This window comes from Pleuronectes platessa, chromosome 4 (assembly GCF_947347685.1).
Source record: "Pleuronectes platessa chromosome 4, fPlePla1.1, whole genome shotgun sequence".
Lineage (NCBI taxonomy): Eukaryota > Metazoa > Chordata > Actinopteri > Pleuronectiformes > Pleuronectidae > Pleuronectes > Pleuronectes platessa.
This window is the reverse complement of record NC_070629.1, coordinates 2,568,427-2,583,850: the sequence shown is the minus strand read 5'-3', so window position 1 is coordinate 2,583,850 and position 15,424 is coordinate 2,568,427. Positions and strand designations below refer to the sequence as shown.

Here is a 15,424-nt window from a genome sequence, read left to right as displayed (position 1 = left end):
AAACAGCGAAAATACAGAGTTTCTCTCTGGGCCACAGCTGTTCGAATGATCAGAAGGTTGGTTTGTATCTTGCTGGAGATTCTGTGTCTTCCTCCGCTTTCCCGCTGACCTGCTCTCACTTTAACTTATACACAACAACACAAGTTATCAGGACCTGATCAGTACATGAAGTAACCTAGTGCTTGTTTGATTCGCTCCAGAGTTTATGAGACTGCATTTAAGCATCATGAAAAATGACTCATCAACATGTTGTGCTCAGTAGGGGAGAGTGGGGTAATGTGAGACATTTTCTACATTTGCTCCCCTCTAGGCGAGCTAAAATGATATATCCGTAAAATGTACACATTTCCCATTAATTCAGAATGTTTCATAGCAATGGAAATGATCAGAATGTCTTCAGGACAAAGGACAGTGAAAATATGATTGTTTTGTAAAAAGTGGTAAAAGTGTAGGGATAAAGTGAGACACACCAGATAAATCAAGGGGGTAAAGTGATCCACTTACTTTTTCCACTTTTAAACTACCATAACAACACAGGTTGTAATTGTTAAAATCCTGACAGCTAGATTGACAACCACACATTCCAAAACTTATATCGGACTAGTAACAGAATCATGGGGATTGGTCCATTAAGCACATTTATGATTATTATGATTCATGTGATCTCTTGCACACCCTAGCTTGCCTGCACATTGTTTCTCTGTCCAATTGGCAGGGACAGGGATATTGTTTTTCTCTGCGTATTCAAATGCCAGTTCACAGCACTTAACTGGAGCAAGGCCATGGAACTGGTCAGCTAGTTGTTTCAAGTGTTTTGCAAGCTCCTCCTCCATCTCATCTGTAAATATTCTCTTTACCTCAGCTACTGCACCCCAGGCTACTGATTTTACATCCCCTTCTCTTTTTTCTTTATGAATCTTTTGAGGGTTGTCTTGTCAATATTTCTATCCCTTCCAGCTTTTCTTAAGGACTTCCTTCCTTGCATGACTTCAGCGGCTACACTCTCCATCTCTGCGAGGCGTGTTTGGCCCCAGGTTATCTTCCTGGTGTAGTTTCTTGGCATGATGGCTTTTCTACAATGTTTATGACATTAAAAATAAAACATATGAAATGTAATATTACACTACAACATGTTTAAGACTAAACTTAACTCGTGCTTCATGTCTCACTTTACCCCACAGCCACCATTTTAGAAAAAACATCTCTTAGCAATTCAGGCTAATCTTCAGCTAGCATCCATCACATGGTTTTATATGTTGGAAGTTCATCCACATGTATGATATAAGTTTTTCTACCTGAATCAATTTGTTTTAAAACAACAGTTGATGAACACATTTTTGTGAAAAAACATACTTTCCACAGCACCAGCACCAACTTTTCCTTCATGGCAAGGGGGGAATGGGAGGGGCTTGAAAACATAATGGTCACATGACCACAAATGTGTTGCGTTGCCTAGATACAGGGGGTGTCTCACATTACCCGATGTCTCACATTACCCCGCTCTCCCCTACATTAGGGTTGTGACGCCCACAATCAGGATAAATTGACCTGAGCGATAATAATCCAACACAATCTATTAATAACTAAAAACATGATTGATGAACTATTAACGTGAACTAGTTCATTTACATCTCCGTGAACTGAACTTTGAACTAGTTATTTTTGTGAACTGGCACATTGATTGAAAGTTCGTCAACTAAATCATAACCATCCCAACCTGTTACTGAGCTGGGTACATATACCCTGAGCCAAATGTTTAATATTAATTTAAGAGTAATTTTTGTCAACAAAGCCAGAAAGTCTGTTTTATTTATTGTTTTTGTTGTTTGTGTGGTTTATTCTATTTATGGTTTATTTATTTAGTATTTAATATTTTTAAATAATGAATATTTTTAAGAATGGAAAGTTTATTGCTATTTGAAAGGGTATACTTACAGGATTAGGCTCTAATATTTAAATTTTTTCAGTGGAATGAGTATGTTTTAAAATTATGACAATAATATTTATCACAATAATTTCTGGGACAAAATATTATCAAAGGTGGTGGTGTTCTCCATTAAAAATACACATTCAGGCTCTTTATTTGTATATATATCAATCAAAGGTTTTTGAGTTGTTTTAGCATTTTTGCCTCAAGTCCACCTTAAATCCTAATAATTTATTCACAATATCTGCATTCACTTATAGAAAATATCAATCGGATATTTCAACCATATAATGATATAAACGATGACCCAACAGAGATTTGTCATGCAGTAGATATCGTGCAAATGTATTTCAACTGTGATCGCTTCAGTTTTCATTGAAGTCATCTTACCTGGCTCCACTGACGTCCACTCCAACCATCAGCTGCCCATTCAGCGAGAGCAGTTCATCTCTAAGTTTAATCCTCCCACAGCGGGCTGCTGGGCTCCTCTTCTTCACCTCTGTCACCCAGATGCAACCCACATCCATCATGGGGCCCTGGTCCCGCCTCCTTCTCGGCCCTCCCTTCTTTCTTCCATCGGGGTCCCCAAAAATGGGGATGTTCCCAAAGCTGAGGCCAAACTCAGCAGTATCCCCCTCGTCTTTACCGAGGAAAACGGCATGAACCTCGACATCTAACCCCTCTCGTGAGAGGGATGGGCTAGCTGACGGAGCTGTTTCCCCCTCCATGAAGTTGAACTTAATGTACTCCACCAACTTCTGAATGGCAGCCAGACACAGGGACTTGTCCTCCATATTAACACTGCGAACACTGCTGCTACTGCACACACTATCCCCTTCCCCATTCTGGTTGGAGTCCTGATCCACATGCTGGAGGAGTAAGAAGAAGAGTGACGAGTGAATGAAGCTGGATAACACTTCATGAAAAGCCTTTAACAACTTAATGTTCATTTCATACTACTGATTGTTTGCTTAACAACATTATGGTCACTAGTTTACAGTATATCTTTAGACCCATGCAGGGAGTCTACATGGATCACATAAGATGTTTTAATTTTACCCACATCAAAATTTCTATGAGATTTAAAAAACGTAATTTTGGAACATCACACAACATATTTAGTGACAAAACAAGTTGTCACAGACAAAATATTAGATACAAACTAAATGTGAAATTGATAGGCAACTTCACATAGGTCTTGTGTGATAAACATGTAATTGTAATAATCAGTGTTTTGCTCACCACACTTTAACAGTGTTCAAATGTGGTGAACTTTAGAAAGCAAAGTCACACCATATTTTATATTTAAGTAAAAACACAAGGTGTGTAAATGGTTTGTATTTATATAGCGCTTTTCTAGTCTTGATGACCACTCAAAGTGCTTTACAGTACAGTTTTACATTCACCGTCACACACACATTCATACAGTGCATCTATTCGCAGCACTTTGTTATTCTATGGGGGGCCATTCGGGGTTCAGCATCTTGCCCAAGGACACTTCGGCATGCAGATGGGTCAGACTGGGGATCGAACTGCCGACCTTCAGGTTGGAGGATGACCACTCTACCCCTCAGCCACAGCCGCCCACCGTATGTGTGACATACGAAGTACCTTGATGCCATAACTGTCCTGATTCAGGTTGTGCTCCTGCTGGGATCTTGTGCTTTGTTCCCCCTGCCAGTCCTCCAGCAATGTGAGGATGCTGAGGGCGTTGTCCTGAGTGATGGGCATCCTGGCATCCTGGGCCTTTTGTTGGGTTTCTCACCAACAGCTACACTGATGATTCCAAAGGTTAGTATAGGCACAGTAACCAGTGTAGGCTGATGGCACCCAAATCCATCTCTGAAGCAGGCTGGCTGCAGAGAAACTGTCCGAACTCTACTCTGAGATTTCCAAAAGAGCCAGGGTGGAAAGTAATGGATTACTGGCTGGACTTTTGTGCTGTGGTGTCTGCAGCAACAGCTCATTACCTAAAAAGAAAACAACAATAAGTCACATTGGGGCAGCAGATAGAATGGTAAACAATAATCAAATAAGATTGATGAACAAATTTACAATTAATCCTAACCCCTTATACCAGAGAAGATTACAAAATAGTATAATAGGATTGTTGGGGCTGAATATAAAACAATGTCTTGCCAATTCAATATGTCCCTTCCTGCTCTGTCTCGTTATCATCTCGCAATCATCAAACTAATTCATTCAACTCATTGCCTGCCTGTGTTCATTTGTAATTCTTCAATCCATGATTCAATGTCTTGATAGATAGTGTGGAGAATCTGCTGCAGTATCTTACAAAACAAGTAGTCAAACCAAAAGGCTGACTTGTTCACAACAGAATGTAAAGCTCTCTACTTCCCTTTCAGGCAGTTTCATTAAGCTGGACATAAGCCGCTCCCTCCATACTCCATACCATAAGTGCTTTAATTATTGAATGTCTTATTTTATTCTCGAGAAATGCTATCCATCAATCAGCTGAATGTTTCTTACAGTGTGTGAAACCTCTTGAAGGATTTTGAGAAAATTCCAGTCACTGGGTATTAATGTAATTAAACACAATAATTTTATCTGGTGGGTTGGTCTTAACTCAAGTTTTGAGATTTTGAGTCTTTCTCCTGGGTCACAATAAATTTTCTATAGAGTCGGCTCATTATGTCTACGTGTTATTATGTTATATTATATTTTACAATTTACAATGTATACAATTATCTAAACGTATATATTAATGTTTGTGTATGTCATATTGGTATCTAGACTAAGACTTCATTGAAGGTTTATCTTGTGTAGTGATTCTCAGCTAAGTAAAAGTATATGGTTGATAAGATTAAATAGACATGGTGTGGGGTGAATGAGGAGACTATGAGAGGTTTGATTCTGGATACTGTTCCTCCTTGAAAAAATAATATCTTCAGTTTTCACAAGGCGAAAATATGCCAAAGAAATCTGTCCGCAAGATGTCAAAGGTAGTTCCTGAACAATGCTGAAATCAGCGTTCTAAAAAATATGTAATGTATTTGTCTATGTTTGCTAAGAAAATAATGAGCTGGTGGATCGAGAAGTACAAGTCTTGTCGATGAGATGAAAATGATTGGCATGGTAAGAATAAACCCCTTAATGACTTCACTATAAGATCTGGAACAATAAAAAAACTTAAATTAAAATTATGGACATTAAATTGGGGGGGAAAAAAGGGACAGTCACCACCTCATCTGTCATTCATGCTACTGTTATGCTCAGCCAGGCATGGCTCCACTGGAACTGACACATAGGCATTTACTGATGATTACACTGCTGATGGAAGCAACAGGATGAATGCAGAGATCTACAGGAGAATTCTGTGCTCAGATTTAGTCAAATGCATCAAATCACATGTGAGGACATTTCATCAATCAGCAGAATAATGATTCTAAACATACAGCCAAAACCTTTCATGGTGAGGAGGTGGAATATTTGTGTCTGGCTGTCGGTCATCTTCAGACAGTCAGTCACTGCAAATTTATATATGGAGCACAGCTACATACAAATATCATTATTACAAAAATATAATACAAATCTTATAACGTAGTATCATGTAGTCTTACACTACACTTGAGATAATCAATAATATATTCCCTCATTCAAACACAGACATAATAAAATGCATCACATTTAGAACTAAAATGGCACTCAGAGTGAATACCTCTGCCAAGGCCCACATACCTATAAACATCTGTCTCTAAACATGATAGATTTTTTATCAATGTCCATGATTTATTCTCTATAAGAAATCAATAAAAAATCGATATTGTTAAGAAAGGAAGTTAAAAGACACTGGATCTGCAGGGATACAAGCAAACAGACGTAACGTACTTAATGGAGGAAATAGTTAAATGATATTTTGACTATTCCTTAAATGCAACAGAAATACTTGATTTTGTAGAATTAAGCAAATACAGAGTAATGTAAGGCAGATTAAAGGTCCAATGAGGATCTGATAGCAGAAATGGAATATAATATTCATAGTTATGTTATCACCTGAAACATGTCAATTTTTTTTTCTAAAATCACCCAGAGCCCAGATAGTCCCTTTAAATCTGTAGCCACTCCCACAACACTTCAATCAATCAATCAATCAATCAAATTTAATTTGTATAGCCCATATTCACAAATCACAATTTGTCTCTTAGGTGCTTTAACTTGGTGTGACATCCTCTGCCCTTAACCCTCAACAAGAGTAAGGAAAAACTACTACAAAATTATAAAATGAAAACAACTTAACACAAATTATATGTACACATATTTTTTAACAGAGATTAGATTTCACAAACATTTCCATTCTACCAAACATTAATATTACAAAAACAAAAAAAATTGGAAAGTCAGAGAAGATATTGGAACAGGGGTTGCCCATGTCATCAATTATAAAGCTATTGACATAATTTTAGAATCAGCTTTAAATAGTTGCTTCCACCGTCCACTTGTCAAATGCTACACTTTCGTCACTTGTACACTGTATGTCCGTCTCTCAGAAGAACTTAACACTATATCTTATCACACCTGATCCTTTTTCATTGCTCTTCTTAATAATGCAAATAGGCTTTTGTTAAGAGCTGTCAAGGTGTTGTTTAAATGCTCTAAACACTACAACACATTTTGTGTGTATATGTTTTTCCAGATTACCACTGCAAAGCACTTAAACAACTCAGGGAATGGGTCCTTCTGAGGAGCATGTGAATGCACTGCACAGTATCTGCAAAACAGATGATGGAGACGCTCTGTGGACACCTTAAGTTCTACACATTAAAAATAAATCTTATTGATTATAATAGATGGGTGTTAACTTTTCCTTTATTTGAGGAAGGCTAAGCAATGACACCATTTTTTAAGCAGCTGTTAAAAACAGTATTGTTAATGCTAAATCTAACCACCCGTAAGAGGCTGCTCTCCTGCTGAAATAATGAAATCAATGAATGTCTGGATGATACAAATCTAGTGTATGCTTAATCTCTTTAATTTAAAGTTAATTTATGCTTTCTAAATGTTTTCTTTTTGATGGTCTCTACTGCACATAGTGGTCACGCTTATTGTGCAAATTGTTCTCGTAGTTTGCTGTTAATTGAAGGCTTTGCAAGAACACTGAGTGCAACTACGCCGGAGTCAAATTCCTAGAACTCACACATGGCAAATAAAGCTGATTCTGAAACGTGGAGCTAAAGCAGCAAAGGCCTTCAGGGGCCTAAATCATAATAGAGCGCTTATATGTAGTGGTTGTAGTTATATGAAGTGAGGAATCTGGGTTGACCCTTGTTCTATGCTTAACTACAGACAGAGAGTGGAGCAGAGCCACATCTGTGGCAGATATAGACAAAAACACAGGCTACCATGTGACCACACTTAAATGACTATGCAGAGCTTGGGCTTCAAATAAACTGGTGGGCTTTGTGGTACCATCTGTCTACTATTCCTGTACACTCCAACTGAAGACAAACAGGGCCTGTCCTGTTCTGGTCTCAGCTCAGCCATCAACTGGAATGAGAGATTGAGGTTTCCAAGGAAAAAGTGGAGGTGAGGGTGTGCTGCAATCTCAAAAGGATGAAGCTTTCAAAATACGGTATCAAGTGACAAATAATGCGCCACGACCCCATAATAAGCCCGATTTAAACCGCAGAAGCTTTCCCGCAGAACTGATACTTTGCAGGAACACTGTGCCTTTCCACCACAGCGACCATTGTCTAAATTTAGTTCCGGGGATTTATAACCCCAAAATAATTTGTGCTCGGGCTGTAGCATGCTTCATGAAAATACAGAAACCTTTGGGATCGGGCCTGCAGTGCTGAATATTGGTATTCCAGTGTTTTATTTGATTGGTTTATTTGGTTTGCAGATATTTGACATATATTTGACATAAACTCAGAAGATACCACTTTCACTGTGCATGTTATTGTGACACCAGTGTTCAACAGGTAGGCCCACCTGGCCACACTTTGCAGTAAATACGTACAGTCCCTGATCTTAGGACAATGGTGGAATCATTAGAAACATTAAACATTCAAAAGCTTTCTGCAGGAATAATTAGATTCCTTGAAAAAGAGTTCCTGGGTCTAAAAGTTCCATGATCTTTTGGTCGAAACACAACAATTTATGATTAAAAGGAGCAAGTCCAACAGATGGATGAGATGCAGCATTTTAAAGGCTGGTCATTGTGCTTATCAATCCTCAACCTGTGTGGTTCAGGAAGATGTTATTCAAGTAAAATAATATAACCCTGATTAGGTTATCTATTTAGGGTGCTAGTGAGATGCATTATGGGCTATGTAGGATCCAGCGTCTCTTTTGCTGGACCTATTGCAGCTGTATTCGCCATGGCAATCATGATGTGGGTGTGTTGAAAAAATTGTGCATCACCACAGGCAGCTGGCAAACAACTCCCCTTCCTTGTATTTACAGTACCTCTGGGCAGGGTCACTTAGACTGAGAAAAGGCTTTAAATTCTAATATTTAAACAGACAGAGATAGACACAAATCCATTAGACAACAACAGTATTAACATGACATTTCAAGTTACAACCTAAATCCTTCTGAAGGGAGCCCTTCCCCCTCTCTACATAAGCTCTGGCTGAACACTTGTAACAGAACTAAAGAGCTTTAGTCTGTATTTTTACACAGAAAAGGCCCAACTCCACTGTCACCTCCAAGAGTTTCTGCTTATCACTGACATTATCATCCATTACAAACACAGCTATTGTTAAATACTTAAAAGATTTGATATTGGTTGATGACCTGTCTCTTTTTGTGTGTGCTATATCATCATGGATTTTGGAGGAAAGGAGCAGGTAATGCAAAGCAGTGTTGAGTTTTTGTTACAGCACCTCAGAGGATTATCTATTCAGGGACATGCAAACATTGTGATGCTCCTCCCCCCAATGTCTTCACCATAATGTACATCATCTGAAACACTCATCTGTTTGATGATGCATTTTAAGTCTGCTGCCTGAGCAAAAAAGCAGAAGACACTGTATATTCACATCATACAGGAACCTTTTTTACATACTGTATATGCACACATTACAATGTAAACTGATGTATACATCATAGATGTAGAAAGTGTATTGTCTGTTGTCATTGTCCAGTGACCTGAGGCATTTATTTTGAAAATTCATTATGTTCTAATAAGTGACAACCAACATCAAGAGCTTTAAAAGAGTGAGCTGGTTGTGTTTTTCTTACAAGGCCACAAAGGAGACACATGACATGTGTGCGTGGTCAGTGATGACAACATTTACTAAGCAAAGCAATGGAGAACATTGACTCCTAAAATGAGCCTTAAATTAACATTTGGTTTATCTGAAACCACAGGAATCAATGTGGCCTAGAAAAAACGACATTAGCCTTATCACAGTAAAAGGTCTATTACAGTGGAAAGCTCTAAGCATTGTTTGTGTGGGAACCCACATGCCATCTCCTTATGGGTGTATGTGCACTGTAAACAATTAGTGTTTACAATGTTGTACCGGGCAGGACATGGCATTGCTTCTTCGACACTGTGCAACATCCCACAGCTAGCACTTGAGAACAGTACTGCATAGGACTGCAAAAATATGTGGTGCTGCACCATCGAGTTGTAAACCCTCCGACATTTCCCTCTACCTAGGTTTGACAACAGGGATTAGTTGCCCACTCTTTGTTCCGTGTTCAGACTGACCTACATGTCTCGTCCCACCCATCCCCCTATACCCTGCACTAGTCCTAGGCACCATATGGCCAAAGATTACAAAAAAACACATTTCAGTAAATCCGAAATGTCACATTGTTATAGGATAAAAGGGAAAACACACTAATGTAGTCCAATGTAGTCCTGATACTTTAATCAACTGGCGATACTGACTATAATAAACATGTTTTGGACCTTCAATTTACCATAGAAGATTCATAAAAAAATGACATGTATGCACAGCAAATAGATCCTACCTGAAGATCGTTTTTACTGTCATTATTGCAATGCATGAATAAATTGGCAGCCCTTTTTTCCAGTGTAATCTGAGAGCTGTTTTGTATCACTTTCTAACAATTTCACCTAAAGTTACTTTTAGGGCACTTGAAGGTACTATTTATTCAGGGTGTGTCTAACACTTCATAAATCAAACTACTGCATTGCATTTGGTTTGAAATGGTTTATTAGAAAAATAGTCTGTTGTTCGGCTGCCTACTCATTTAGTGCTGTTCCATATTTTGTCCCATCGCTCAAGTAATTAGTTGTACTAATAATTTGCGAAATTAATATGGTTGTTCCAAAATGTATATATTAGGGGAAATACCTTGATTGCTTAGCGCTACAAATTCTTTACTTTTGGCACAAAGGTTTTGAAATCAAAGGTTCCTGAGGAGTTTGTGAACATTTTATAGGAAATAAATGAAAACGAATGGCACACATCTTGATTTAACTGATTTAACTATGACTACTGAAAACCACTTCCTTTAACGGGTAAGGCAAGTACTGTTGCAAGTTCCAATATTTAAAGATCTTAATGTAAATCTTGATAACAAAGATTAAATAGTTCTTTATAGTCATCCCTCACAATCCTGCCATGTCAATGAGGCCATATCCACACTCTGTGTTTAGCCTACAAAGAACCATCTGTTGTGCAGCTGCTGAATCATCACTTTATACCTGAGCTGGATTGAACATATGGAATACCTACACCAATCCCACATGCATACATTCTTTTGATCAGAGGGCTGGCCCAAAACTGACCCACAGTCAATGATATAAAGCTGCTTTCAGACATGCACTGAACAACAGATAATCCCTGAGATTATCTGGAGAGGGGCTGTATGTGAGAACCCAAATTTCTGAGTGAGAGCCTCCAGACATTCTCTGAAGTTTCTCCAGCCAGCCCCTTAGTAAAAACTCAAGATGATGTCTGAATGAGCCCGAGTGAGAATATAACAGGAGATCCTCTAGAGGATTTACCACGAGCGAGTGTTTGAGTTGATGATGTTTTTAACACACTTATATCAAGAGAACCTTTGATAAGCGCCAAAAACAGTGTTGATGTGCTGCAAACAAAAATACCTGATTTACAATGTAAGTTGTGTCCTGCCTCTGCCCCCTAACCTGAATGCCTTGGAGATTTCTGTTGTGTCTGAGGAGTTTCAGCAACATGAAGCTCAACCAGAAAACACACTGTCCTTACTCCTCTAAGATTAAGATTAAGATTAAGATACATTTATTTGTCCCAAACACATGCACAGACATGCACAGGCACACTCATGCAATTTAGGGAAATTTAACCTCTGCTTTTAACCCATCTGGTGCAGGACACACAGAGCAGTGAGCAGCCATATACGGCGCACGGGGAGCAGATGTTGGGGGAGTAAGGTGCCTTGCTCAGGGGCACTAGACAGGGTAGGGAGAATCCTTTTGGATTTTTGGACAGATCAATCCAGGTTCTTCTTTTTGTTGTTTCTCCATGGAGTCGAACCAGAGACGAACCAGAGACCTTTTCTGCCCATAGTCCAAGTTCCTGCCAAATGTAACATTTAATGTCTGGTGAATGTCTGGTGAAAGATTCATTGATCTCAAAACTAAACTAATCGAGGGATGAGATGAATATGTGACAATCATCGATGGTTCACATTTTACTAACACTGCAGAATATAAAAAGAAAACACATTTTTCCATATTAACCTGCAAGTCAAACATGCTGCAGTCAGCCCGGCATGTTTAAGAGTCTGCATCATAAAGTTAGTTTCCATTAATTCATTTGCAGTTTTATTTTGTTATACAGCATAGGACATTTTTGCTTGAAGGGGAAACTGATTCAGGGCTCAGAGGCTGAACAGGGGCACCGGAACATGCCCGGGATTAGAGATATTTATTGTTTCAGGCCATGTGAGCTGCTGTCAGCAATTTGTGAGTGGTGTGCCGAGAGAGCAGGGCAGGCAGATTCTGTCTAGAACAGGAACAGAGGATTTTCACCTTATGTGTTCAAATGGTTGAGCCCTGTTGAACAAGCAACACAACGTAGCACAAGCAACATAACATAGAACCACAAAGCAGTTTGACAACACATGATATGTATGTGTGTGAGTATCAGGCTGCACTATCCCCAAACTAGAGAGAGTTGAAACAAGCTGAATCAAGTTCAGACTGAAACACTTTCCCCTTAAATCATCTTGTCATCACCTTCATTTGTGTTACCTAAGGGTGAATCTAAGTGTATTTGCAGAGCCTTCAGCACAGGACCGACATGTTTAAACATGTGGGGTGGTAAGAGTGCACTGATTATGGAATATGTTCGTGTACAACAGTTGTTTGGGACTTTCTGTCTGGGCAGGTGCAGAAAATAAATGCTTTCGGGGGGTTTGTAAATAATGATTATATAAATATATATATATATATATACACCCAGGCATGATGAACAGTACTGCGTTAGGACATTTCCAGAGTTACTGTGGACACAGTCAGATTGAAGGTCCTTGATACGTACCACAACAGAATTATGATCATGAATGAATGAAAAAAAAATTATGGAGACGCGCGTATCCGCTTACAAGAAGAGTTGGCCATATATTAGATTAGGTGATAATCTGTTCAGAAATGACTGTTTATAGCAGTGAACAGTGCAAACATCCATTCCTAGAATAAGCAGGGAGCAACCAGTGCCCCTCCCTCTAACTAATGCTCCAACAAAGTGCTGCTAATAGATGCAATGTATGAATGTGTGTGAATGGGTGAATGCACAACTGTACTGTAAAGAGCTTTGAGTGTGTTCATCAAGCCTAGAAAAGCACTATATAAATACAAGCCATTAACCATATGAACAATTGCCTCCTCGAGAAGAATCACAACTTAGATATGATCTGTCTTAAACAAATGGCCACTAGTGCCATATGTACATTAATAGGTTCATCAAATAATTCCTGCTGCCCATAGTGGTTAAGGCATCCTTTCCTGACACAATTTGAATGACAGTAAATGGGGACAAAGTCCACAGTGTTTTTCCATAAATGTGAAGTTTATCTAAGGTCATTAAGATGCTACAGTGGTCAGAATATTTTCAAAAGTTACAAACTTTTATTGTGAAATTATCTCCTTTTATTTCTCACTGCAGTGTGTGCTTGTGGAGGTTCAATGGAGGACAGTATTACAAAAAGGACATATGAAAAATACTCACTTGATTTATCTAATACAGGCAACTGAAATCTCTCATTCAAACTTTGGAATCAACACAACTCGATGACTGTGGAGTTTGTCACCCATGTGAAATACTTTACAAGAGTATATCTCAATGACCACTGTGAGATGGTCCAGAAATGAAGGATGATTTATGTGCTGATGTTCATTTGCCCCCTGACTGCTATTTACAGACACACGAGAAAAAATGGTATACAGGACCAACTCATTCTGATCCTTACAAAGAAACGTCCTCAGCAGAGCCCAACTTGAAGCAGATGTTTTTTTAATATCAAAACTCTAAATTTTCTTTCTCCCTCTCCCTCGCTCTCTTCCTCCCCTCTTTCTCACGCACCTACTCTCTCACACACACACATGTTCAAACCACATTAAGTGCAGTAAAAGACCTGCTCTTGCACTGTGTTATAATCACAAAATAACACAAGACATTTGTCTATGGACTGACTGTTGCTGTGGAACATCCCTGTCAAAAAAAACACATACGTTTTCCCCGCACAACACTTAAAATGATTATTTATTTCTTAAGATTATTCTAAGGCTGTCTTCGCTGTGGCCACAATTCCTTAACTTCCCATCCTACATTCATATATACACTGAAGGAAACGTTCAGTCATTCTGATTGGATCAAATGGAAGAATATCTGCTCCTATCAAAAATGCTTCAAACAGCACTCTCTGTGTAGACCTATAGAGGTGGACCAACTGACTGCTCCTGCAGATACTGCTCCAGGCAAAGCAACAAACGCTGTATGGAGAAGTGTGAACTATAATCACATGTGTCTGGTTCCTTAAGGTGGTAGGCTGGGAATGATCAGTGCAGTCTGGATGGCAGCCTGTAGATGTAAAAGCTATCACATTATTATACAGTGAGGTCATTTGGAAACGGCAGTCAGAGGAGAAAAACAGTGAATGGAGAAGCAGAGATTTCCTCAGCAGGAATGCAATGATAGCAATTCACCCGCTGCTTTCCGTCAGGACAGAGAAGTCCAGCAGTGTCTGACAGAGGGATGAGCTGAAGAGGGCCCATCTGTGGACACCAACACAATCTACTGACCTGCCTATCTGCACCGTTACTCTGCTTCACTCACCACTATACAGCACACACAAACACAAGTTAATGTTGATGCAGGAGCCCAGCTCATTTTAATTTCTGTTATTTGCTTTTTTATTAGAGGAAACTTTTTAGTTAATACTAAACCGATTCTCCACACAATGTTGTCAGTCACAGAGATGGCTTATGTGTGGTAGTTGGACAATGGAGCAAGATGTGGACAGAATGAATCCAACGTTATTTTCTAGTTTAAAAAGTCTCATACAAATCCAGCAAGTACTCAAATTTTATACGGATTCGATATATTGAACAAATTCAAGTGGCTGTAATGAGGTGACGGTGCCGTTGCGTAGTGACTGTAGTATTATGAGCCACCGTGATCCTTCTATGTTCATGTCACAAGAGCACAGTAAGAGGACACAACTAACTGCACTAGTTCACTCACTGGGACTCTCTGTTGCAGTGTGTGAGACCGTGTGAGAAAGTATAATGCAGCGGATAAACACAGACGGCACAGGATGTCGTACCTTCAACTACATGGTCACTCATCCGAGGGCTCCCGATCCCACTTCAGAGTTGGAATATTCCATGTCGTCCGTTTTTTCTTTTATGAAAATAAACGAGCTGTTTACTAATTCTTCAAAAAACGCATATACACAGCTCATAAAATCTTCTTAGCGGTCAAATCCGCGCAATAATAAAGTAGCGCAAAGCTGCATTTAGGCGCAGCTTGGGGAGAAAAGTGTCTCCAGACTTCAGCTCCATTCAACAGATATCAATAGCAGGAAAACACGTCCAAGAAGCGAAACTTCCGCTGAACTGCACTTAAAAATGTTCTGCGTTCTCCTTTCTCCGCAGATGGATACTCCGCGTCAGGGAAACTGATGAGCTTTCATTCGGCTGCAGGCGGAGGGCGGAGACAAAATGTCCACATTTTGTTGAGACGGCGGTTTTATCCTGAACTCCGCCTCCAGCTCCTCTTCCTCCGTAGACTGTTCATTCCCTGCTGTACTCCAGCTGACAGCGGCGTGGCGTCGCTCCAGTCCACTGCAAGGTTACCAATCACATCAATACTATAATAATCAACAACAATGTATTTCTATTGTTATCTTCGTATTTATTATTAGTACTCATCTATTATTGCGCCAAATCATAATATACATTATCTCAAGGCACTTATCATATAAGGTCAGGACCTTAAACATTATTGAGAAACCAACAGTTCCCACAATGAGCACCTCTCTGGCGACTGTGGAGACGAAGAACTCCCC

At 39.3% G+C, this 15,424-nt stretch overlaps 1 protein-coding gene across 4 annotated transcripts in view; it reads right to left on the bottom strand.

Moving 5' to 3' along the window:
- Nucleotides 1-15,128, bottom strand: part of pdzd2 (PDZ domain containing 2) — a 45,251-nt gene extending 30,123 nt beyond the window's left edge. For 3 of the 4 annotated variants that reach the window (XM_053420424.1, XM_053420425.1, XM_053420428.1), the window contains exons 1-3: nt 14,681-15,126; nt 3,539-3,897; nt 2,318-2,796 (exon numbers count right to left, since the gene is read on the bottom strand). In XM_053420424.1, the coding sequence (XP_053276399.1) occupies nt 2,318-2,796; nt 3,539-3,658 (599 nt within the window). In that variant the 5' untranslated portion in view covers nt 3,659-3,897; nt 14,681-15,126. Of the gene's footprint in view, nt 1-2,317; nt 2,797-3,538; nt 3,898-14,680 lie in introns of all 4 variants that reach the window. The other variant, XM_053420426.1, reaches the window with a different exon arrangement.
- Between the last annotated feature and the right edge of the window lie 296 nt (nt 15,129-15,424).